The 26,457-nt window shown below is 34.8% G+C and overlaps 1 protein-coding gene across 1 annotated transcript in view; it reads left to right on the top strand.

Annotated features, from left to right (window-relative positions):
• LOC105538609 (F-box/LRR-repeat protein 17-like) overlaps window positions 1-25,905 on the top strand; it is a gene marked incomplete at its 3' end in the record, with an annotated part of 37,760 nt that extends 11,855 nt beyond the window's left edge. Inside the window, exons 3-5 of the mRNA XM_011978502.1 lie at window positions 6,565-6,687; window positions 9,533-9,790; window positions 25,774-25,905. Coding sequence (XP_011833892.1) covers window positions 6,565-6,687; window positions 9,533-9,790; window positions 25,774-25,905 — 513 coding nt within the window. The remainder of the gene's footprint in view (window positions 1-6,564; window positions 6,688-9,532; window positions 9,791-25,773) is intronic.
• Between the last annotated feature and the right edge of the window lie 552 nt (window positions 25,906-26,457).

Here is a 26,457-nt window from a genome sequence, read left to right as displayed (position 1 = left end):
ATGAGCTTAATATTTTAAAATTTGTTGAGACTTGACTTGTAGTGTAGTATTTTAGACTTCGGTCTTTGAGAATGTTTTTACACACTTCAGAAGAATGTGTATTCTGTTTTGTGTAGTGTTCTAGAGATATCTGATAGGCCCAGTTTAAGTTTTGTTCAGGTATTCATTTTACTTCTTCATCTCTTGTCTGGTTATTCTGTCCATTATTAAAAGTTGTGTGTTGCGGTCTCCAAGCATTAATGCAGAACTCTTTTTATTTTTTTTCTTTTCAATTCTGTCAGTTTTTGCTATATGTATTGTTCCATGCTTTTACTCTCAATCTGTATATAGTTTTGGATCTAAAGTGAGTCTCTGGTAAACAGTTTATAATTGGATTGTGTTTTTAAGTTTCATCCTGTCATTCATTGTGTCTTTCTTTTTGAGACAGGGTCTCAGTCTGTTGTCCAGGCTGGAATGCAGTGGCACGATCACAACTCACTGCAGCCTCGACCTCCTAGGCTCAAGCTATTCTCCAACCTCAGCCTCCCATGTAGCTGAGACCATAGGTGTATACCACCATGCCTGGCTAATTTTGTCATTTTTTTTTTTTTTTTGTGGAGATAGAGTCTTGCTATGTTGCCCAGGCTGGTCTTTAACTCCTGGGCTCAAGTGATCCACTCAACACAGCCTCCCAAAAGTGCTAGGATTGCAGGTGTGAGCCGCCGTGCCTGGCCTTGGCCCTGTGTGTCTTAACCGGAAAGTTTAGCCTGTTTACATTTAGTGTAATTAGTGATAAGGAAATGCATTTACTATTTTATTGTTTGTTTTCTCTATGTCTTATATATTATTTGTCAATTCCTCTGATGCTGTTCTTTATGTCAGGTATTTTCTAGTGTACCATTTTGATCCCCTTCTCATATGTACATATAATTCTCACATTATATAAATAAATGTAACATATCTAAATATATTAATATAAATCAAAAGTATAAATGTGTTAATATATTTAAATATGTTATGTAAATAATCTAAATATAACTAAAGTATAAATATATTAATATATTTAAATATATTATCTTTATATAATGTGGGAATTATATGTATATATGAGAATTACATATATAAATAAAATACAGTAAATAATTATATGTGTATTTCATAGTATTTGCCCTGGGGGTTGTAATTAACACTATATATTATAACAATTTAGTTTGAATTAATACCAGTTTAGTTTCAGTGGTATATAAAAGCTTTGCTCCTGTATTTGTTGTTACTGACACAAGTTACAGCTTTATGTATTTTGTGCCAATCAATATAGATTCATAATTACTGTTTTATGTAGTCTTTTAAATCATATAGCAAAGAGGAGGCATTACAAACCAAAGACACATTAATATGCACTTTTATGTCTACCTATGTAAATACCAACAATTACTGGTGTCCTTTATTTGTTTTGTGATTTTAAGCCACTGTCTGATGCCCTTACATTTCAGCCTGATGGACTCTTTATAGCATTTCTTTTTAGGGGAAGTCTACCAGTCACAGACTTCCTCAGTTTTTGTTTATCTGGAAAGATTTTAATTTTGCCTTTATTTTTAAAGGGTTGTTTTACCAGATAGAGAATTCTTGGTTGACAATTTCCTTTCAGCATTTTGAATATGTTATCCCACTGCCTTCTGGTCTCCAATATTTCCAGTGAAATATCAGTTGTTAATTGTATTGAGTGTCCTTTTCATGAGTTGCATTTTTCTTGCTGCTCTCAGGGTTCTCTCGGTTTTTGTCTTTCAACAATTTGATTATGACGCATCTTGATGTGGATCTTTTTGCATTTATCCTGCTTGGAATTCATTGAGTTTATGAGCTAGATTAATGTCTTTCATCAGATTTGGAAAGTTTTAGCCATTATTTCTTCAAATATTTAAGCTCTTTCACTCTCTCTCTTCTGTGACTCCAATTATATGCATGTTTGGTGGTGTTCCACAGGTATGTTCATTTTCCTTCAGTCCACAGACTCGGTAATTTTAATTTTAATTTTAATTGACCTATTTTTAGGTTTGCTGATTCTTTCTTCTTTAGAGGTTCAAGGGATTTTGATGCTTCTCAAGAAAGAGATATGATTATAAGAGGTGGTAACACACAGCAAGCTTCATTTGGTGGCAGTTGGACAGGATTACATGAGAGGAAAATTCCTTTACAGCATGAAGCTGTGCAGAGACTTACAGTGAGGTAGACCACCACCCAGAAGGGGAGAAGGGCAAGGCAACCCTTGTGGGGTACAGGAGAATTGGAGAGCAGGCTTACCTGTCTGGGTGATGTCACTCAGCAGCATGGTGGGATGTGTAAAAAATTGAGTTTGGTACTAGCGGGCTCTTGAGCTAATGAGTCTCATCCTTCAGTGAAGAAATAACCTAAGGACCAATACACAGAGGTCATCTTTGGCTCATTTATATAACACTTCTGCTTGCTCTAATCTGTTGAATCTCTGTGGTGAATTTTTAAATGTCAGTGATTGTATAATTTAGTTCTAGAATTCTTATTTGATTTATTTTCATAATTTCTACTTTTTATTAATATTCTCTATTTGGTGAGACATTTCTACTTGGTTCTCATAATTTCCTTTAGTTCGTGGTCTGCAATTTTCTTTAAGTCTGTAAGCATGTCTTAAATTGTTGTCTTTGTCTAGTAAGTCCAACGTCTGGGTTTCCTCATGGGCAGTTTCTTTTCATTTCCTTTTTTCTTGTGAATGGACCAGCAAACTGTGGCCCTTCACAGGCCAAATCCACTATCAGTTTTTGTAAATCATGTTTTATTGGCACATAGTTGTACACATTCATTTATGTTTTGTGTGCCAATAAAAGTTTATTTGGTTATCTGGCTAGAAAGATGGAGTGTCTCTCAGAGATACAGCCACCTGTGCTGCTGTGTGGTTTTGCATAACTGGAGCTGCTTTTATGATAAAATTAAGAAACAGTAGTGGGGATTCCTTGCTTTCTTATTGCTTACTTATTACTTATTCCTTGCTTACTTATTGGTGAGTCCTCTTCACCAATTCTTTTGGCCAGAATGGTGGGTTTACTTTTGGGGTCTGTATTTGACCCCAAATACATAGCATAGCATTTGAGACATAGCCAATAGGGAGAAAAGAGAAAAGGAGAAGAAAGGAAAACCAAAAATGAAGATTCTTCTCACATTCTCTGTCTTGCAGAGGCCCATTTTCCTGGTCCTTTGTCCAGAAAGATAGCTTTTTCTCTGAATTTTTGTTGACATTTACCTCCTGTGCATTTCTGTACAGGGCCACCCTGAATTCCATGCTAGGGGATTAAAGGGGGAAACAAAAAAAAAAAAACCCAGGAAACTCATCTCTGTTATTGGCCATTCTTCAAATTTTGGTACCCTTCCACAATCCATCACTAAGTTTTTAGAGTTTTGAGGTAATTGCTTTTAGTATATTGTTCAGAAATTTCAGTTGTAATGTCTGCAAGTGAAAGGCTTAGTGGGCTTAATACATGTTTGCTGGCATGGGAGACAAATTTGCTAGTGACTTTTATGGTTTTTTTTTTTTTTTTTTTGAGACGGAGTCTTGCTCTGTTGCACAGGCTGGAATGCAATGGTACGATCTTGGCTCACTGCAACCTCCACCTTCCAGGTTCAAATGGTACTCCTGCCTTAGCCTCCTGAATAGCTGGGACTACAGGCACGCGCCACCATGTCTGGCTAATTTTTGTATTTTTAGTAGAGACAGAGTTTCACCATTTTGGCCAGGCTGGTCTTGAACTCATGACTTCATGGTCCACCGGCCTTGGCCTCCCAATGGGATTACAGGCGTGAGCCACCATGCCCGGCCACTTTTATGATATTCTGTACTTCTCACTAGACATGTTGGAGGAAAAGCTGGTTGTGAAGGGAACAGGCAGTTGTTTTCCCAAGGCCCAAGATTTAAACATAGTAGAGATTCTAGCTTATATGTCTACAACTTTTGTCCATATAGAGGTAAGTTGTTTCGGTCATAATTACAATTGAAATCATTTATGTATTACAACAAATCCTTGACTAATAGCCTTTAGTTCAACATCATTTTGTTATAATGTTGATGAGAGAAAAAAAGAAAAAAAATTCCTAGCCGGGCCCACTGTCTGTGTAGAGTTTGCATGTTCTCCCCATGCCTGCACATGTTTTCTCTGGGTACTCTGATTTGGTTTCTTCCCACATCGCAAAGCTGTGTACATTAGGTTGTGTATAAGGTGTGCATATGTCTAGATGGTACTGGTATGAGTGAGTGTAGGTGTGCCCTGTGGTGCATTGGTGCCCTGTCCATTGTTAGTTCCTACTTTGTGCCCTGACCGCTGATCACCTGCAACCCTCAACTGGAATAATTGGGTAAATAATGATCTTACTTGTTTTTATTAATTTTTTAAAATGTATAGCTCACATTTATTTCAGTGTTTAATCTTATTTAATAATTCCTTTAAATTAATATCTTTTATATTCAGTTTTATTTGATTGCCTCAAAAGTATCTTCTTAGAGTTGGTTCAATTCTGGTTGTCAGTGTGGCCCACACATGGTATTTGTTGATATAGCTTTTAATTTTCCAAGATTTGTTTTGGCCCTCATCCTGACCCTAATCATCTTTTTATGATGTAACTTTTAAAAATTATTTTTTAGAGTAGATGTTATTTTGGAATAATTTTATTTTTATTGTATATAGTTAAAATATATGGTGTTTTGACATGGAATACTTTTAGATTTATAGAAAAATTGCAATGATAGTACAGAGATTTCCTCTGTATTCCTTATCTAGTGTTGATGAAAGCAGTCAAACTCTGTAAAATATTTGAAGAGATTTACTCTGAGCCACATGTGAGTGATCAGTGGCCTGTGACACAGTCCTCAGGAGATCTTGAGAACATGTGCCCAAGGTGGTTGGGCACGGAATACTTTTAGATTTATAGAAAAATTGCAATGATAGTACAGAGATTTCCTCTGTATTCCTTATCTAGTGTTGATGAAAGCAGTCAAACTCTGTAAAATATTTGAAGAGATTTACTCTGAGCCACATGTGAGTGATCAGTGGCCTGTGACACAGTCCTCAGGAGATCTTGAGAACATGTGCCCAAGGTGGTTGGGCACAACCTAGTTTTGTTCATTTTAGGGAGACATGAGACATAAGACATACATTGGTTCGGTCCAGAAAGGAGGGACAGACTCGAAGTCAGGGCTTCCAGGTTATAGGTAGTTAAAAGATAAAAGGTTGCATTCTTTTGGGTCTTTTATCAGCCTTTCACTGAATACATAATTTACACCTGAGGGGGTGTAGAGGCATAATCACTTTTCCCTTAGTCTGACTCAGAGAACCTGCATTTTAATATAAACAGTCTGGCAGAGGAAGCAATCAGATATGCATTTGTCTCAGGTGAGCAGAGGAATGAGCGTGTTCTGTCTTCATTTGTCCCACATCTGTGAAGAGAAGCTATCAATTTACGTGGTCAGGGTGAAATTCAACAGAATTGCTTTAGGGTCAAGATCTTGAGGTCCACAGAGAATTTCCTTGTGGTCAAATTGTGAGGGAAGTACGTAGCTTTTTTTTTTTTTTTTTTTTAAATCCTTGTAGCTATCTTATTTAGGAATAAAATGGGAGGCAGGCTTGCCTGATGCAGTTCCCACCTTGACTTTTGTCTTTGGCTTAGCGATTTTGGGGTCCCGAGACTTATTTTCCTTTCATACCTGTTTGCTTTCCCTGATTTTATTTTCTTCTGACACTGTGGTACATTTGCCAAAACTATGAAATCAGCATTGGTACATTACTGTTAGTTAAACGCCAGTCTTTATGTGGTTTCACCAGTTTTTCCATTAATGTCTTTTTCTGTGCCAAGGATCTAACTGGATACCATTAGTTGTCATTCTTTCTTAGTCTCCTCTGGACTGTGATACTTTCTGTCTTTTTTTTTTTGTTTTTCATGACCTTGAATTTTTTGAGGAGTTTTGATTCAGTATTTTGTAGAATGTCCCTCATTTGGTATATATATTTTCTTTATTATTAGATTGGGGTTATGAATATTTTGGAAAAGATACCATAAAGGTTAAGTACCTTTCTTATGATTTACTTTTGTTTTTCTTTCTTTCTTAAATCCTATATGAAAAGTTCTCGTGGCTCCAAGGTCAAACTGTGAAACTTCAGAGTGATCTCAAGTTTATCATTCTTTCTTCCCTAGTCTTTTTTCCCTTCCCAGAAAGGTAAATAGTTTTTTTTTTTTTTTAATTAGTTTTTGGTTTATGCTTTCAATTCTTTGTTGTTGTTGTTTTTTAAATATAAGCAAACACAAAGATGTACATGAACACACATGTCAGTACATGCCTGTTCTCTTCCCCTCCTCTTCTTACAGAAAAGATAACATCAGTTCGTTTTTAGCTCCTATATCATAGTTTCTCTTTAAAGTGGTCTCTTTCAGTGACTTACAGTAATGGCCACTTTTATTCAAGAAGGTTTTCTTTTTAAAAAGTTAACTTTTTCTAACTATAATAGAAACCTTTTCCTGTGCCTTGAAAATGTTTAGCACATATTACATGGTACCATTTTTTATTCACAGATATTTTCCAATTTGTCACTGGACGAGCGTTGCCTTTCTGCATCATTGGTTTGCAAGTACTGGCGTGACCTTTGTTTAGACTTCCAGTTTTGGAAGCAGCTGGATCTTAGTAGTCGTCAGCAGGTATGGAATTGAATTCTAAGTAACAGTCATATGACCTACTCAAAAAATATCTTTATTCCTCTTCAGAAATCTTTACTTTCTTCTTGTTTTTTAAGATAGTTCAAATGACTATAATCTACAGTTTCGTGCTTTTGTAGTTTTTTGTGTATATGATTTCAAGTTAAAGCTAGATTCTCATAGTAAACAAGATGGTTTTTCATGTAGATTGGTAATTTAGGGTTGCTTTTTAATTCTTTTTGTCTTTGTCTTTTTTCATTACCTTTTCAAAAAGTTATTAAACTTCTTTCTGTGGGAGATCATATTACAAATAGTTTAATAGTAGAAAATGATGGCAAACATTTCTGTAGCACTGTCTCTGTGCTGTGTACTGTTCTAAGGATTTTATACATATTAATTCATTTGATCCACCCAACAACTCTGTGAGTATATACTATTATTTTTTCTGGTTTACAGATGAAGAAATGGAAGTAAAATGGGCTACGATAACCTTTTTTTTTTTCCTTAACTTTCCTTTTGGTGGACTTTCTACTCTTCCTGTTGCTTAGCTGCCTAATGTGTTTTATAGGGGCATAAATTAGGAAAAAAGAGTTTGTAGTGTTTATTGCAAACAGTTTTTTGGACTTGTTAGATTCCATTTTTAAAACTTGATGACATTTGGCATTAGAAGTTTGTAAAAATATCAATAAGAATAGCATTTTATTGAAGTACTAAACCTGGTCTAAGTTCTGCCGTGGTATATTACTACTGGTGTACTGATAAATGTTTAGCAACTGGCTTTAAAAAAAGCCCTGATTTGTAATATATGCCAATTTCTATTACATAAAAACTCCTACCATGACCAGTGTCAAGCTACACGTTATGCCATTGAATGCAGATTTAGAAAGACGGGCACACTATAAACTCTTGTGAGTTGCTACGAGCCAGCTCCAGCACACTGGTAGTGTATGTGTTTGTGTGTGTGTAACACACACTTTAACCCAGTTAAGCAAGCTCACAAGGATTTGTGTATAAGTTGTTCCCTTTCTGTTTTTCTGCTTCATTGGTAAGAGATTAAAACAATTAAGATAATTGTTATTTACCTGCTTGGGTTCATGATATTTATGTCCAAGGAAAATGGTGAGGGAGTTAGTTGTGGGCAGTAGAATGGAGAGCAGATATGTGTAAAGCAATCTATTGACTTGCTGCATCATTGCTCTTGAATGTTTGAGTTATTTATTATGAACTCAGACTAAGAATAGCTTCCTCTTCCACCCCCAACCCCCTCCCCACCCAGCCCGCTGCTGGTAGTAAGGTGTGGAGATGAAAAAGTAAAAAATAAAAGGAGAGGTATGTCAGAGTTTTAACTTTTCTGAGAACTGTGTTTATGTTGTTTCCAACAAGTGTAAACAAAGATAGTTTTATCTTTGGCTCTTACTCCAAGTGCTGCTTAACAGTGTAGTTCCTTCCTTCTATTCTACATTTCATTTGCGTTTTCTGTCTCCATTATTTTTACTGAAAGGACTTGAATAACGTTAACTTTGTTTTGTATTTTGGAAATGTGGTGATTGGTCACAGAATATGTATAGGCTAGTTTTAAAACAAAAATTCAGATGACCATCTGAATTTTTCACTAGATGAATTGAGTCTTCTGTGAAAAGCTTTTTGATGTGGACATTTCTATATAGTCTTTGGTGTTTTGATATGCAAAATAGTATATTTTCTAACCTATGAATTATATGTGAGGTACTGTTTCTCATAGAAACAGTAAAAGATTTAAAAACTTATGTGCTGTGGTATCATCTGATATCAAGTATAAAATAAAGATTCATATAACATTATTACTGATGTATACTATTTCATGGGTTACAAATGGAAAGTGAAACATTGAAAATCTCAATATAGTTTTGTTTGTGGTGAGTTTCTGCTGAATTTGAATTTTCCCACTAAGGATAGATTTTTAGACTTTTAATGAAATGAATACATATCCTTTGTTGGTGTTTTCTGATACCACTTCTGACATCAAGTATGTGGAGTTTTTCCACACTAACAAATAATTTTCTGACACTAACTGGTTGTACAACAATTTAATTCAGCTAACTCCCAGAGGTATCATTGAGTTTAAGGGCTCAGTCCCACAAGACTAGCCACACTTGAGATGTCATTTGCAAGTCCCAGAAGCCACCTGAACTTCTCACTGACAAATTATAAACTTGTGAGTTCCCTTAATTTCTTTCTCGGTTTTGATAGTTAGCCACAACTATTCACAGAATTGTGGAAAATACTTATTATATTTACTGGCTTATTATAAAAGATATAGCATATAGCTTAGGGCCAGCCAACTGGAAGAGATGCAGAAGGCAGGGTATGGAATATACCTCCCTCTCAGCACTGTGATGTGTTTACCATCTGAATCTCTGTCATTTGAGTTTCTATAACCCAATTTCCAGCTTCCGTCCTCTCCTGTAAGTAGTGCTGAAAGTAATCACCCTTTAATCAAGGGTTTAGTTTTTCTGGTAAACAGTCCCCATCCTGAAGCCATCTAGGCGTCCCACTCTAAGTCACTTCATTAGTATGAACTCAGGTATGGTCTAAAGGGCTTGTTATGAATAACTAAAGAAATTCGATTGCTTAGGAGATTCCAAGAGTTTTGGGAAATCTGTGGCAAGAATTTGGAACAAAGACCAAATACAATATTTTTATTATACCAAATTCTTGTTGTGCTTCAATATTAAGATGGTTTCTCTTTTGATTGTATTGTTCATGCTGTAATCTAATTAGTATATTTTTTATTGGGGAACATTTAAAGAATGGAAAATAAATTTTTGTTTTTAGCAAAAGTTTAAATTTATTACTTTTTCTCTTCCAGGTCACTGATGAATTATTGGAAAAAATTGCATCAAGAAGTCAGAATATAATTGAAATCAACATTTCTGATTGTCGCAGTATGTCTGATACTGGCGTATGTGTTCTAGCATTTAAATGTCCTGGACTTCTTAGGTATACAGCCTACAGGTGTAAACAACTTTCTGACACCTCTATTATTGCGGTTGCCTCTCACTGTCCTTTACTTCAGAAAGTGCATGTAGGCAACCAGGACAAACTTACTGATGAAGGACTCAAGCAGGTAAATTTCAGCATTTATAAAGTGATTTTACTTAAATTAATTCAAAATGTTTTCTAGCAACAACATTTTAAATGGTTATGTTAAAAATAATTCCCAGAGACTCAAGTGAGTCATCTTTTTTACCTATTAATGAATATTTGTTTAGATTAGTTAACTAGAGTGCCATGGTTATAATCAGTAAATTAACTGCTGTGTTTTGTAGTGAGAGCCTGAACTTCCGTGACCAGCCATTTTATAAATTTATGCTTCAGTTACTTAAATTTTTTTTACCACATTTTGCTTTGGGCAACTACATAGTTTGGGTCAGCATGAGGTTTTAAAAATTTACTTTTAATTCCCCTTTTATTATACTAGATGACATACATACTTAAATATCTAAATGTTGAAGGGATAAATGGAAGTCCAAATTGAAGATTATAAAAGTTAGAACAAAGGGCTAATTACCTATATTTGGTACAATAAGGGGTTAAAAATAGTATTATGCATGCTTTCTGTTAATTACACTTCCTTTGGAAATGGCATTTAAGGTTTCTTGGCTCAGAGTGGATTATTTATTCAACAGATGAATATCCTTAAATTTAAACCTTATACATGAATTAACTGAAAGCTTGGTATAAGAAGAAATTTGGGAAGACTCTATCCTAAATAGTACGGAGTGTGTCAGTACAACTTATATATTAAGAATGTTACCGACTTATAAGGTAGCCTATTTTGTTTGCAAAGGCATATTGTGCAAAAAGACTTACTTGTTTTAATATTTTTCTTGATTCATTTCTGCTATGTACAGGATTATTTACTAGCAAAGCATTTCATGAAGTTCTTAAACATATTAAATTTTTTATGAAGAAATATATATTTTGTGTGTATAGCATGATTTTATTTACTTTGATGGAAATTTCTCAGCAATTTATCTTCACAATGAAACATTTCAAAAAGGTGTATGTATTTATTAAGAACTGGAATAAATCTATTTCATATTTAATTCTGATACAACACAAATAGGTAATAGTTTAGCAGACTTCTTAGGGTATACCTAGTAATTTTTGTGAAAAAGAGTAAGATTGTAGTCATGGTTGAAGTAGAGAAGGAGCAAAATTTAATATGCCAATCAAGTATTATGAATTTATCTTATATTTACAACTTTGAGAGTAATCATGTAAATCTTCCCTAGAATGTGAGGTGTTTTGGAGCCTGTTACTTAGATGTTTCCTTCAGATATTTATGGTTTCTGAATTATGAATTAGTTACATGTGAGGTAATATTCTGATAAAAGTAGCAAAACAATCAAATTTTTTTCCCCTTAGGTAGTTTTCTTCGTAAGTAATTACGTAGGATCTCATTGCAGTGTAGAGAATATTTTCCTATACTTAAGACTGCTGTAGCAGGGTATGTTTGATTTCATAATAGACTCTTTCCTCTGATGGAATAGTGTTATGGGTATAGTAGAAAGAGAATTGCTTTCATATATACATAAAATAGAAATTAAGTTTTATGAAACAATACATATCCTTATGTGCAATGCACATTGATATTATCTATTCTGTTCTATTATGTTAAATGTTGGCCTTGACCCATTCACTAAATTAATTTTATGACCTAGTGATATTTCATAAATCCAACTATGGATTTGTATTATGGTTTTAGTAAACTAACAATGTTACGTTAAAATGTATAATAGAGTTACAAAAGCCAAGAGGGAACTAGCCATAATTGATGACTTACCTGGGACTGTTATTTTTTCTTGAACTCATTAATTTAGCAATTGACTGAATTGTTGATTCTACAGATTAAGTTGTTGCAGGGTTCTGTTTTTTTCCTCTTCTGTCAGTAAAAATTGACAAATGTTTTAGAATGATATATGTAAATTTTATTGATAATTTCTTTAAAATATATTTTCTTTATAACTGCTATAATTTTGATTGACTTTAGCGGATACCAAATATGTGTGCCTTTTGAATTCTGTCAGTTTGTTTACAAAAAGAGTTGCTTAAAGCATTTCAATTTGGAGCTCTAATAGATGTAGACTCTAATGTTTTAAATATCGGATTCTGCTTAACAATATTTCTTAAACATGGTGAAGCACCTAAAAAACTCAGGCTGGTTTTGGCTGAATACTATCCTCTTTGTGAAATACCACCCTGAAATATTTATATTTTATGTTCGTAATAGTTCTCAAAATAATTTAACCAGTGGAATGTGTTTCTATTATATATATATCTTTTAAAACTACAATCATGTATCTAGGGGAAAAATCTATTTAGGAATAAGAGGCTGTTTCAATTTTCTGAAGTTTTGTTATCATCTAGCACTTGCCAGCAAACAAACGATAATTGTAGTCAAAGTATTAAAATGTATCTAAGAAATTGTATACATTAAGTTACTATTTTATGTGACTTAAATATTTGCAGTTTTAGCAATTTAACATTCCAACTCATAGTGAGCAGTAGAAATTTCTGGAAATAAGTCACTGTAGGCTTTTTTCAGAAAAAAATGGTACAAAAATAATAAATGTTACATTACTAAATTTTGAAATCTGGCTATGCTATCAATTTTTAGGTCTTTAAAAATAACTATGTAGAGTACTATCAGGAAAATGTTGGAGCAGGCAGCTCCACAACCCTACCTCTCCATAAAAACATTGAAAAACAAGCCTAAACTATCAGATCCAACTTTGTCAGAACTCTGGAAATGTCAAAGGTTTATAGTAACCAAAGAAATGCTGAGACAAGAAAAAGGCAACTGAAAGGTGGAAGGAATACTTTGTGCCTTTTTTACTTGCCTGTGCCTCACCCCTTCCCCAGCTTGGCAACAGTCTTGAAGATGACAGTCCACATTCCCAGTGTGGGCCCAGATCCCTGGTTCCAGAGGGAGCAGAGCAGACCTTATTTGCAAATTATTTGTTTGTCTGATCAACCTACTTGAGAGCTATTTGAAGGGCTGATGCAGGTGCCTATATATCTGTTTTACCTAATTTAGAACCCAGTCAGGGAGGAAAATTGTGGGCATTGGTTGAACACATTATAAAGCAAATGAAAAAAACTTGCTTTTGGGCAAGCTTCTTTGGGCAATAGATTATGGTGAGACATACAATTGACCTAGGAAAAAGAGCCTGGGAGAGAGTTTTTTTATTATTTTTGTTTTGAAATTAGGACAATCAGCCTCAGTGTACAGAAGGGAATTTAGAAAGCTGCATGCATGCCCAGGGCAGGACATATGTTCAGGAAAGACCTAAGAAGACCATAAAGTTTATCACTGTGTGCTTGCTAGGCCCAGTACAAGCAGTAAGTAAAAGCCAAGGCAGAGTTGTGAATGGTATGGCTAAGTCTTAAAGGAGTATCCCAGCACAGAGCCAGTCTGCAAAGACTAGGATAAGTGCTTTTGTTTTTTTGTTTTAGTTTTGTTTTTAAGCTTTGACATCCAAGGAAATCTCTTTCAAAATGCTGGCTGAATGCAAGCTAAGCCTTGATTAATCAAAAACAGTGAAGCGTAAGGAGGTGGGGAGAATCTAATTTCCCAAGTTACCACGTTATAATCTAATGTTTTAATATTTAGTTTTCAACAAGAAATTACAAGGCATGTGAAGAAAAAAGTATTGCTCATTAAAACAAAAAAGAATAAATAGAACCCATTCTTGAGGAAGCCTGGACATTGGATTTACTAGATAAAGATTTTAAATCCATTATCTGAAATATGCTCAAAGACATAAAGGAAACCATGGCCAAAGAACTGAAGGAAATTAGGAAAATAATGTATGAACAAGTAGAGAATATCAATGAAGAGCTAGAAATTATGGAAAAAAACCAAATAGAAATTCTGGAGCTGAGAAGTACAGTAACTGAAATAAAAAATTTACCAGAGGGATTCAAGAGCTGATGTGAGGAGGTGGAAGAAAGAATAAGTGAACCTGAAGATAGGACAGTTGAATTTATTGAGTCTAAGAAACAGAAAAAAAGAGTGAAGAAAGGTAAGTAGAGCCTAAGAGATGGGTGGGACATCCATCAAGCAGAAGAGCATTCACATTTTAGTAATTCCAGAAGGAAAGGAGAAATAAAAAGGGCAAGAAGAATATTTGCAGCAATAATGACCCAAATTTCCAAAATTTGGTGGAAGGTATGCATCTATACATTCAAGAAACTCAACAAACTCAGGTAGGATAATGTCAAAAAGATACAAACGGAGACACATTATAGTCTAATGTCAGTAGTCAAAGACAGAATCTTGAAAGCAGCAAAAGATAAGTGACTCATCACATACAAGCACTTCTCAATAAGATTTACAACTGTTTTATCATCAGAAACTATGGAAGCCAGAAAGCTGTGGGCTAACAATATTTAAAGTGTCAAAAGAAAAAAAAGTCAAGCAAGAATTCTGTATCTGTCAAAACTATTAAAGAATAGGGGGCCACTCAAGGGGACATTAAGATATTTCCAGATAAGCAAAAGCTAAAGGAGTTTGTTACTAATAGATCTGCCCTACAAGAAATGCTCCTGGGAGTCCTGCAGGCTGAAATAAGATACTACATGGTAAATGAAAGCCGTATGAAGAATAAAGAAAACTGATAAAAGTAACTACATAGAGGTTGAAAGGATGGAAAAAGATATTCCACACCAGAAGAGAGCTAGAATAGCTGTTTTATTATAAAAAAAAACAAAACAAAACAGATTTTAAGTCCAAAGGGATCCAAGAGACAAAGAGAATTATTGTATATTGATAAATATATAATATTAATCTGTCAGGAAGATACAGCAATTATAACCACGTATGTACCTAACAACAGAATCCCTAAAATATATATAGCAAAAATTGAAAGACTTGGAGAGAGGAATAGACAGTTGTACATTAATCATTTGAGACTTAAGTAATTCACTTTCAATAGTGAATAGCACAACCAGGAAGAAGATTAACAAAGAAGTAGAGGATGAACAGTACCATGAACCCATTGCACCTAGCAGATATGTACAGTACACTCAAGAACAGAAGAATACACATTCTTCTCAAGTGCACATGGAACAGTCTCACAAATAGACCATATGTTTGATCACAAAACAAGTTTTATACATTTAAAAAAGATTGAAATCATTCAGTATGTCTTCCCTAACCATAATGGAATGAATCTAGAAATCAATAATAGAAGGAAAATTGGAAAATACTCAGATATGTAGAAATTAATTAACAGAGCCTTGCAAAACCAATGGATTATAGAAGAAATTACAAAGGAAATTAGAAAATATCTTGAGATGAGTGAAAATGAAAGCACAACATTCCAAAACTCAAGGGATGTAGCAAAAGCGGTGCTCAGAGGGCAGTTTATAGCTGTAAAAGCTTACATTAAAAAAGAAGATCTGAAAGCAGTAATCAAAGCGTACACCTTGAGAAAGAAGAGCAGACTAAACCCAAAGTTCGTGGAGGGAAGGAAATAATGATCAGAGCAGAGATAAACATGATAGAGGACAGAAAAGCTATGGAAAAAAAATTACTGAAAACCAAACTAGGTTCTTTGAAAAGATTTGAAAAAACCCTGACAAACTTTTAACTAGATTGACTAAGAAAAAAATACTCAAATTAGTAAATCATAAATGAAAGAGTAGACATTACTACTGACTTTATAGAAATAAAAGGATTGCATGAGAAAACTATGAATAACTGCATGCGAACAAATTGGATAGCCTAGATGAAATGGAAAAATTTCTAGAGATACAGAAACCAGAAAAACTGACCCAAGAAGTAGAAATTCTGAGTTCCAGCTACTTAGGAGCCTGAGGCAGGAGGATTGCTTGTGCCCAGGAGGTTGAGGCTATATTCACTGCACTCCAGCTAGGGCAATATAGCAAGATTCCATCTCTTAACAAAAAAAGAAAAAGGTAGAAAATCAGAATATATTTGTAAAAAATAAGGAAATTGAATTAGTTAAAAAAAATTTCCAATGAAGAAAGACTAAGGACCATAGCTTTAGTGATGAATGTTTTCAAATATTTAAAGAAGAATTAACACCAGTCCTTCTCAAACTCTTTCAAAAAAAATTGAAGAGGAGGCAAAACTTCCTAACTTATTCTGTGGGGTCAGCATTATCTTGATTCTGAAGCCAGCCCAAGACCCTACAAAAATGAAACTACAAAACAAACAGAAAACAGCTACAGACAAGTATCTCTAATGAGTATGTAAAAATCTTCAAAATGCTAGCACACTGAATTCAGCCCCAGATTAAAAGGATTCGACACCATGACCTACTATGATCTATCCAAGGAGTACAAGGGTGGCTCAACATACAAATATCGATCGATGTAATATACCACATAAAGAGAATGAAAGGAAAAAAAAGTCATCTTAATTGGTGTGCAAAAGCATTTAAGTGAAATAAGCAGCCTTTCTTGAAAAAGCAAAACAAAACAACCTATCAAACTAGGAATAGAGTGATGCTTCCTCAACATAAAAAAGACCATATGTGACAAACCCACAGCAGACATATTCAGTGATAAAAGATGGACAACTTTTCCCTTAAGATCAAGAATAAGACAAGTATGCCTGCTTTTGGCAATCCTGTTTTACATTGTGCTGGAAGTTCTAAGGAGCAATTTGGCAAGAAAAAGAAATAAAATGCTTCCAAATTGGAAAGGAAGAAGTAAAACTATTTGTATTCGAAGATGACATTATTTTATGAATGGAAAACCCTAAGGAAACCACAAAAAACCCATTTGAACTAATAAATGATTTCAGCAGAGTGCCAGGATACAAAATCAAGATACCATAAATCAGTTGTATTTCTGCACACCCCAAACGATTTCGTTTACAACAGCATGCAAAACTATAAATTTCCCTTTAAACACTGCTTTTGCTGTATCTCGTAAATTTTGATAGTTTTATTTTTATTTTCATTTAGTTCAAAATGTTTTAAAATTTCTTCTGAAGTTTCTTCTTTGACCCATGTGTTGTTAAGAAACGTGTCATTCTTGTATACCTATGTAACAAACCTGCACGTTGTGAACATGTACCCTAGAACTTAAAAGTATTATTTTTAAAAAAGTGTTATTTGAATCGCTAAGTGTTTTGGGAGTATTTTTGTCATTTTCCTGTAATTGATTTTTATTTTATTTCTATTGTAGTCTGAGAACAGACATTGTATAATTTTTATTCTTTTAAATTTGCGAATGTGTGTTTTATGGCCTGGAATGCGGTCTGTCTTGGTGAATATTCCATGTGAGTTAGAGGAGAATGTGTATTCTACTACTGGATGAAGTGATCTCTAGATGTCCATTATATCCAGTCAATTAATGGTTTTATTGAGTTGAACTATGTCTTTACTAATTTTCTGCCTGTTGGATCTTTCTATTTCAGATAGAAGGATATTAAGGTCTCTAACAGTGAATTTATCCATTTTACCTTGTAGTTCTAACAGTTTTTGCTTCACATATTCTGACACTCTTTTGTGAGATGAATACATGTTAAGGATTATTATGTCTTCCTGGAGCATTGTCCCTTTTATCATTATGTATGTCCCTCTTTATCCCTGATAACTTTTCTTCTTCTAAAGTCTGCTCTGTCTGAAGTTACTATAGCTATTCTCAGTTTTATTTTAGTTAATAATTGTAATTCTTCTTTAAGCATTTCTGAAGGATTGCTTTTAAGTACTTTTTCTCTTATTTACAACTCTCTTAATTTACAGTTTTATTCACTGTCCAGATCACTTTTGAATTCATTGAAATATTGAAATTTTGTTTGCTGCCTAATTTTTGTGAATACTCTTTTGACTTTCAAAAGCCTTTTAAAAGAGGAGTTTTGGGTTCATTTCAAAATTGAGAAATTTTGCATATTTCCTGCATACTCCTATTCCTCACATGCATAGCCCCTCCCATTATCAGTATCCCCCACCGGAGTGATACATTTATTATAATTGGTAAATCTTCATTGATGTATCATTATTTCCAAAGCCCATAATTTATGTTAGAGTTCACTCTTGGTATTGTACATTCTATGAGTTTGGACAATATATAATGACATGTATCTACCATTATAGATACAGTATATAGTATTTTCGCTGCTGTGTTCTGCCTATTTATTCACTCCTCCCCTCTAACTCCTGGCAACCCCTAATGTTTTTATTGTCTTTGTAAACTCTTCCAAAATGTTTATGATTCCAGTTGGAATCATGTAGTATGTAACCCCTTTAGACTGGATTCGTTCACTTAGTAGTATGCAGTTAAGGTTCTTGCATGTCTTTTCATAGCTTATTTATTTTTAGCAGTGAATAATATCCTATTGCCTGTTATGTACCACAAGTTTGTCCATTCAAATACTGAAGGACATTTTGGGCATGTCCAAGTTCTAGTAATTATAAATAAAACTACTATAAACTTCTGTGTGCAGGTTTTTGCATGGGCATAATTTTTCAACTTTTTTGGGTAAAAACCAAGGTGCATGATTGCTGGATCGTGTGGTAAGAGTCTTCAGCTATAATAATGAATTCATTTATTTCTCCTTCTAGGATCTGTCATTTTTTACTTCACATATTCTGATGCTCTGTTGTTAGGTACATATGCTTTAAAGATTTCTAAGCTTTTTTGGAGTGTTCACTCCTTTATCATTATATCATGTCCCCCTTTATCGCTGATAACATTCTTTGCTTTGAAGCCTGCTCTGTCTGAAATTAATATAGCTACTTCTGCTTTCTTTTGATTAGTATTAATATGGTATATCTTTCTTCATTCATTTACTTTTAATTTATATATTTCTGTCTATTTAAAGTAGAGTTCTTGTAGACAACGTAGAGTTGGGTCTTGTTTTTTTGATCCATTTTGACAATCTTTTAATTGTTGTTTTTAGACCACTGATATTTAAAGAGATTATTTCTGTAGTTGAATTAATATCTACCATATCTGTTAATGTTTACTCTTTGTTCCCCTAGTTCTTTGCTAATATTTTTGTCTTCCATGCTTTTTCTGCCTTTTGTGTTTTTTTTTCTTATTTATGTATTATTATTATTATACTTTAAGTTCTAGGGTACATGTGCATAACATGCAGGTTTGTTACATATGTATACTTGTGCCATGTTGGTGTGCTGCACCCATCAACTCGTCAGCACCCATCAACTCGTCATTTACATCAGGTATAACTCCCAATGCAATCCTTCCCCCCTCCCCGCTCCCCATGATAGGCCCCGGTGTGTGATGTTCCCCTTCCCAAGTCCAAGTGATCTCATTGTTCAGTTCCCACCTATGAGTGAGAACATGCGGTGTTTGGTTTTCTGTTCTTGTGATAGTTTGCTGAGAATGATGGTTTCCAGCTGCATCCATGTCCCTACAAAGGACACAAACTCATCCTTTTTTATGGCTGCATAGTATTCCATGGTGTATATGTGCCACATTTTCTTAATCCAGTCTGTCACTGATGGACATTTGGGTTGATTCCGAGTCTTTGCTATTGTGAATAGTGCCGCAATAAACATACGTGTGCATGTGTCTTTATAGCAGCATGATTTATAATCCTTTGGGTATATACCCAGTAATGGGATGGCTGGGTCATATGGTACTTCTAGTTCTAGATCCTTGAGGAAACGGTTGAACTAGTTTACAATCCCACCAACAGTGTAAAAGTGTTCCTATTTCTCCACATCCTCTCCAGCACCTGTTGTTTCCTGACTTTTTAATGATACTCGAAATTTTAAATATTTCACTCTACTTTCTTCTTGATTACATGGTTTCTAAGGAAAAGTTAGATATAATTTTTATTTTTGCCCCTCTGTAGGTAAGGTGTTTTTATCTTCTGGCTTCTTTCTAGATTTCTTACTTTTTCTTTTTCTTTTTTTTTTTTTAACCTTTGATTTCTTGTAGTTTGAAAATGATATGCCTCCTAGGTGTAGTTTTTAGTTTGTTTGTTTGCAGTTTTCCTTCATGCTATTCTCTGAACTTCTTGGGTCTATAGTTTGGTATCTGATATTAATTTGGGTAAATTATTAGTCATAAGTGCTTCAAACGTTTTTCTGTTCCTGTCTCTCTTGTCTTAGTATTCACTTTTCACTTATGTTATACTTTTTGTAGTTGTTCTCTGGTTCTTAGATACTGTGTTCATTTTTATTCAGTCTTTTTTCTCCAGATTTTCAGTTTTGGAACTTTCTGTTATATTCTCAAACTCAGACTTTTTCCTTAACCATGTCCAGTCTACTAATGTATATTTTTATAGTGCTTATTGGTGCTTGCATGTTGTCTACTTTTCCCATTAAAGCTCTTAGCGTATTAATCATAGTTTTAAAAAATTTCTGGTCTGGTAATTTCAACATTTCTGCCATATCTGACTCTGGTTCTGATGCTTTTTTCAGTCTCTTGAAATTGTATTTTCCTTGTTAGTATGCCTTTTAATTTTTCATTGAAATGTGGACATGATGCACAGGTTGCGTGTCCCTAATTCAAAACTCCAAAATCCAGTATGTTCCAAATTGGAAACTTTTTGAGTGCTGACATGGCACTCAAAGGAAATACGCATTGGAACAGTTCAGATTTTGGATTTTCAGATTAAGCTTGCTCAACTGATAAATGTAGTGCAAATATTCAAAAATCTGAAAAAATCCAAAAATTAAAATGCCTCTGGTCCCAAACATTTTGGATAAGGGATACTCAACGTATACTGGGAAATGCAACTTTCCTAAATGGGCCTTTAGTAATATAGTGGTTAGGTGTGGGGAGATGGGAAATGATCTATAGTTTTAGGACTAGGTTTTAATATTTTGGCAAGTCTGTGCCACTGGGCTACCTTTACTAGTGTTTCTTTTTTTCCCCTTATGCTTAGGTGGGCTAGGATGGCTAGAGAGGGCTGGAGTTTGGTATATCCCTTTCCTTACGTGGACGGCTATAGCTGGCTGGAGTTCAATATTTTCCTTCCCCTAGGAAGGTTAGGCTTCGACAAAACTCCCACAGGTTAGGCTCTGGTAAAATAGTTCTTCCTGAGGACAGACCTTGTTAAGAATAATAGAATCCTCTGGCATATTTCAAAATGGTTACTTTTGTCCTCTCACTGTTGTATGCATGAGGTGATTTCTCCAGTATTCACCGTGAAGACCTGGTAGAGCTCCTGTAGATAAAACTCACAAAAGCATGAGTATTGTCTTATAACTAGGTCCCCCTGGAATTTTTAATTATCAGACTTATCCATGCTGTGCCTCAAGTATTTTGGCAAATGCAGAGTTTAGATTTTCCTACTCTAGTCCTGGTTCCTGCTAAGGTTTCTGGTAGTAGTTTCTCTTCTGGTGAGTAGTTGTTCTCTGTATCTGCCTGTCTCTGCAGTTTTGTGGCAGTGATTTGGTCTGTGTCTTCATTTCTCTGATGGATCTAAAAAGAATTGTTAATTTTTCAGTGTGTTTAGCTTTTTATTTTTTAGAGCAGAGTGGCAACTTCTAAACTCCTTACATGCCAGACTGAAAACCAGAAATCTTTTCTTTTAAAGCAAGCATTATAGTTACTGAATGATCATCCTTATCTTGTTTATGTTCAGTTTTATGCTTTATTATGTGGAAAGCCCAAGATATTTCCCAAATCCCTCTAACTTGGATGGTCTAGAATAGGCCTTACTCTAGGCATAGTTCTTGCTCCCAAGGTACCATCTTTTTGGTGTCTCAGCTGGACGCCAGGGCACTTACGAGGATTTCTCCCTTTTGACAGGGTAGAGTTCCAGTGTCTCTAGCACTTTCTTCCTGGATAGATAATTTTTTACTTAAAAAAGTTGTATTCGGCTAGGCGCAGTGCCTCACGCCTGTAATCCCATCACTTTGGGAGGCTGAGTTAGGTGGATCATGAGGTCAGGGGTTTGAGACCAGCCTGGCCAACATAGTGAAACCCTGTCTCTACTAAAAATACAAAAATTAGCTGGGGCGCTTGTAGTCCCAGCTACTTGGGAGGCTGAGGCAGGAGAACTGCTTGAAACTGGAAGGCAGAGGTTGCAGTGAGCTGAGATCGCGCCACTGCACTCCAGCCTGGGCGAAAGAGCAAAACTCCATCTCCAAAAGAAGACGACTTGTATTCTATTTCTATGGTTTTTAGATAGAGTACTAATTGTGCTAGATTTAAGGCATCCTAATGGTTATGCTTTTGTAGGGTTTAGTTGATGCCCTCTGAATGTTTTTCTGTGGGTCATAGACAAATACAACATTGAGAAATTTAAAGACTGTCAGCCAAATTGTAAGTTTATCAGTTATAATGACTGACTTTACAATGCTGGGATAGTCTGGAACTTAGGACATTTATGGATGGTGTAATGGTGTTTAGTGCAGATAGGCACTGATTTAGGTCCGGTCTTGCTGGTTATATCCAGTGATGTCTGAAACAGAGTGTCAGTTTCTGCAGTGAGAATAAATGATAGTTTTACTCAGTAGTAGTAAATCATAATAGCTTCTCCTGTGAGGCACTTTTCCTCATATCTAACTTTACCTCACATGCTGGTAATTTCTACATATGCCATCCACGTGGTTCTCATCTTTGTGTGGTTATCCATGTGGCCTCTATGAAAAGTCATTTCCTTATAGATAAAGCCACCAAAGCTACTTTTCAATGTCAAAACACCATGTAGTCGGTTTAAATTATTTTACCAGTCTGCGGCGCTGTGATTTACGGGTCTTAACTTGAAGCTCTACCAACTTGTCCACACGCATTGATGTCTGAGACTTCACCAAAAACCACACTTATTCCTTCTGTTAATATATAGATTCTGTTCCTTTATTTCTCCATGTTTCTAGCTGGTGTACTAACTGTTGAGGTCTCATGGGGCCTCCTATTCACTGTACAGGATGTTATCAAATTGGTAAGTATGACAAATAGTGATGGAGGAGCAAGATGTCAGCTTTAGCACTCAGAAAATCTAAGGTGGAGAATATTGCTTACAAACAGTGCTAAATGGGATTGTTAACCTGACTCTGGAGTTTGGCTAACTGACTAGTCATTGACTAGGCTAACCAGCAGAGTGGCCCCAAATGGAGAAGTAAAGATTGCTTGCTCCCTGTGTGCAGTTTATTCACAAGGGGAAGAAGTATACATACGAGCTGAAAATATCCAGTTTATTACATACAGAATAATCAGTGGAGAGACTGGGAATCAGACTAGTTTGGCTTCCTACAGAATGAGAAAACATTTTCCCCTGCCATGTCTGTTTGTATTTTTTAAAAAACGTATTCACTTTTGACTGTTTATTGCTGATTCCTTGCTATCGAAGGTAAGGATTTAGCTCACTTATACTTCTTTCCCTGTGTGTTATCCTCTCATCCTTCTAACATAATTCTATTATAATTTTTGTTAAATAAGTATTCAGTATTTACATTCTATAATTATGTACCTATCTTTTTTTCTCTAAAGCATTTTGTTTTCATTGCAATTAATAAATGTCTTTTTATTTCTTTACCTAGTTTTTATACTCTTAACACTAATGAAGACCAAAGCTTTCCTCCAGTTGCATTAGTATGTCTATATGTGAATACTTCGTTACATTTACTGCCCTAAAGCAGATTTGCCTGGGATAGTCTAGTCTGGACTTCTCATATACAAGTGTGATTGCATTAGTGGTCATCTTAGTATCTTACCACCGTTATCCTTAAGATTTCCATTCTCTTGCTATTGGGTTAGATCTTCTGTTACCCAGATGTCATGTTTTCTTTCCCTTGGTGTATTCTCGTGTTTTATAGAGCACAGATTCTAATACCTTCCCGATACAGTGTATATGGGAGGTAAATCTTTTGATAACTTGTATGTCTGAAAACATCTCTAATTCTACTTTCACACTTAATTCATAGTCTGAATCCCGAGCACAGAATTCTAGGTTAGAAATAATTTATCTTCAGAATTTGATGGCATTGGACTGTTGCTTTCTTTTAGTTTTGTTAAGAAGTTTGATGCATTTTCATCCTAATCCTTTCTATAAAGTTTATCTCTCTAAGTCTGTAGAATCTCTTTAAACTCGTGTTTCTGAAACTTTATGATGATTTGCATTGCAGTGTGTCTGTTTTTGTTATTTGTGCTGGACACATGGATAAGCTCTTTCAGTCTGGAAGTTGATACCCTTTCATTCTGGAAAATTGGATAGAAATATTTCTTTGAATTCCTCTGTTTTCACTGAATAAACTTTCACAAATCCCCATATTTTCCCCATTGTGCTTTGGTTCTCAGCTATATGTGGTATACCCCAGTCTAAAAACCCTAGGTTTTGCTCTCCCCAGAGATTACATTTTTTTGGCATTGTGGGAAAAAAGGCAAGGTCAGACTGTGCAGTAATGGGGAGGTGATCTGAGGATTTAACTACTTTTTCAGCAGACTTTCAAGAATTCTAGTATTTTTAGCCCCAACCTCAGCCTCACTGCCAGACATATGTGAGTCTGTTGCGAGTTCTTTAGTAGACTTCTTTGCTTTTCCCACTGTTGGCTTTGGATTTAGTTTGCTTAGGTATAGTGACATGCCATTGTACATTTGTTGTAGAAATATATATGCCTCTTTTAATGAATTCAATACAAATCTGATATCTAATGAGCATGATGAATACTAATGAAAAATATTTCAAGGTATCTGCAACAGTGATATATGAAGTAATCTTTGATTCTATTGCTTACAAAGTCTCAGGTATTGCTAAGCTACTGCAGCGTTTTTCATATAATAAGGAAAGGCTAAAGTTCAGTTGGAGGATAACATAAAAAATGAACATGTACTTTAAAAAAATCTGCTTTCCTGAAACCCCTGAATTCTCTCCATGGGCCAGTTAGAACCCATGAATTAACTGTGGAACTTAGTAGTGTATGAGGCTACAATCATAGTTTCCTGTATTTGCCCACTTAAAATGAGCTTCTTTATAGTACATAATCCTGATCAGCCTTTTCATTCATTTAACAAATATTTATTAAGTGTCAACTAAGTGTAAGATACCGGGCACCAGAGATACCTTATTTAATAAAATAGACAATCTGCTGGCTTCACGGAGTTTACATTTCTGTAGGAATATGTTATTGGTAGTAGTGCAGCCTAGATTATAATAATATAGTTTATATCTATCACCACCTCTGGAAAAGTAACTGAACTCACATGTATTTCTGATGTCATTACTTTACTTGAGACAGAACTTGTAAGTTTTTTTTTCTCATAAAAGCAATGTTTGTTAAAAAAAATTAGAGAAGATTCATAGGCAGAAGGGAATAAAAACTCATGCACTAATCAGAATTAACCACTGTGAACACCTTGGTATGTATTTCAGTCCCGTTTCTGTGCACAAATACATATGTATGCATTTATGCATAATTTCTTTATAAAATTGGATTATACTATAACAGCTTACATACGTTTTTGTCACGTTTGTTCCAATTTTAGTGGTTGTATAATACTCAGTCTTATGAATACGTTATAATTTATTCCTTTAAGTGTTATTTTTTTTTTCTTCACTATTAAGACACAAGAGAGGCTGGGTGCAGTGGCTCACACCTGTAATCCCAGCACTTTGGGAGGCTGAGGTGGGAGGATTTATTGAGGCCAGGAGTTTGAGACTAGTCTGGGCAACATAGTGAGATCCTAGCTCTACAACAAAATTTAAAAAGTAGCCAGGTGTAGTGGCACACACCTGTACTCCCAGCTACTCAGGAGGCTGAGGTAAGAGGATCTCTTTAGCCCAGGAGGTTGAGGCTGTAGTGAGCCATGATTGAGCCACTGCACTCTAGCCTGGGCAACACAGCGAGACCCTGTCTTTAAAAAAAAATACTGGAGTAATAAATATATAATTTTGAACTGTTAAGGAATACAGATACCTTGGCGGGCTTGTAATATGAGTTGGTTGAAACAGGAAGGTACATTAGAAGGTTAAAAATGTTTATACATTACTGTTTTAAATTATGGATTGCTAACATTCTATCTTATTTTACAAGTAACATAAATATTTAACTCTGACATGGTTATTTTCAAAAAATTATATGAAAATCTCACTTGAAAGATGTTGCCTTGTTATTTTTTGAGCATTCAGCTAAATCTGTTTGTTTACAGCTGGGCTCAAAATGCAGAGAACTCAAAGATATTCATTTCGGCCAGTGTTACAAGATCTCAGATGAAGGCATGATCGTCATAGCTAAGGGCTGTCTGAAATTACAAAGAATATACATGCAGGAAAACAAATTAGTAAGTACTTGTTATCATCCTTGTGTTGTTCATTTTGTTCCTAACCTTTGAATTCTTTCAAGTTTATTTATAATTTTTTTCTGCTTATTGTCTTGTGATGGTTCAAATACTACTTAATCAAAAGCAAAAATTCTTTTAAAGTGATGATTTTATAAATTGATCTTTTAACTGAATAGATGGTGTTTGTGTGTGGTACCTGCATGTTAAAAATCCCTCATTAGCATGTGCTAATGCATCTTTTCTAAATGTGGACCGTGAACTAACACTGGTAAATTGGAAAAATCTAATTTGTTTGTCTGTGGTTGTAGTTCTTTCTGGTATCTCTGGGGATTATAATAATTCTAGACAGTTAGAAATTTTTTATTGTCCAGAAAAATGTACTCTTGTAAAATAGAACCTTTTACTTAGTATGATAAAAAATGGGATTCAATAATTTAGAGTATATAATATGGACAATGACATAGATTTTATATTTTAAGCATGTACATGGATAACTCAGACGCGTTTAATGTATTATGCTTAAAAAATCTTACAATTTTTTTATTGAGAGGT

The sequence above is a fragment of the Mandrillus leucophaeus genome, unplaced genomic scaffold, assembly GCF_000951045.1.
Source record: "Mandrillus leucophaeus isolate KB7577 unplaced genomic scaffold, Mleu.le_1.0 Scaffold1956, whole genome shotgun sequence".
NCBI classification, from domain to species: domain Eukaryota; kingdom Metazoa; phylum Chordata; class Mammalia; order Primates; family Cercopithecidae; genus Mandrillus; species Mandrillus leucophaeus.
This window is presented reverse-complemented; position numbering and strand designations above follow the sequence as displayed.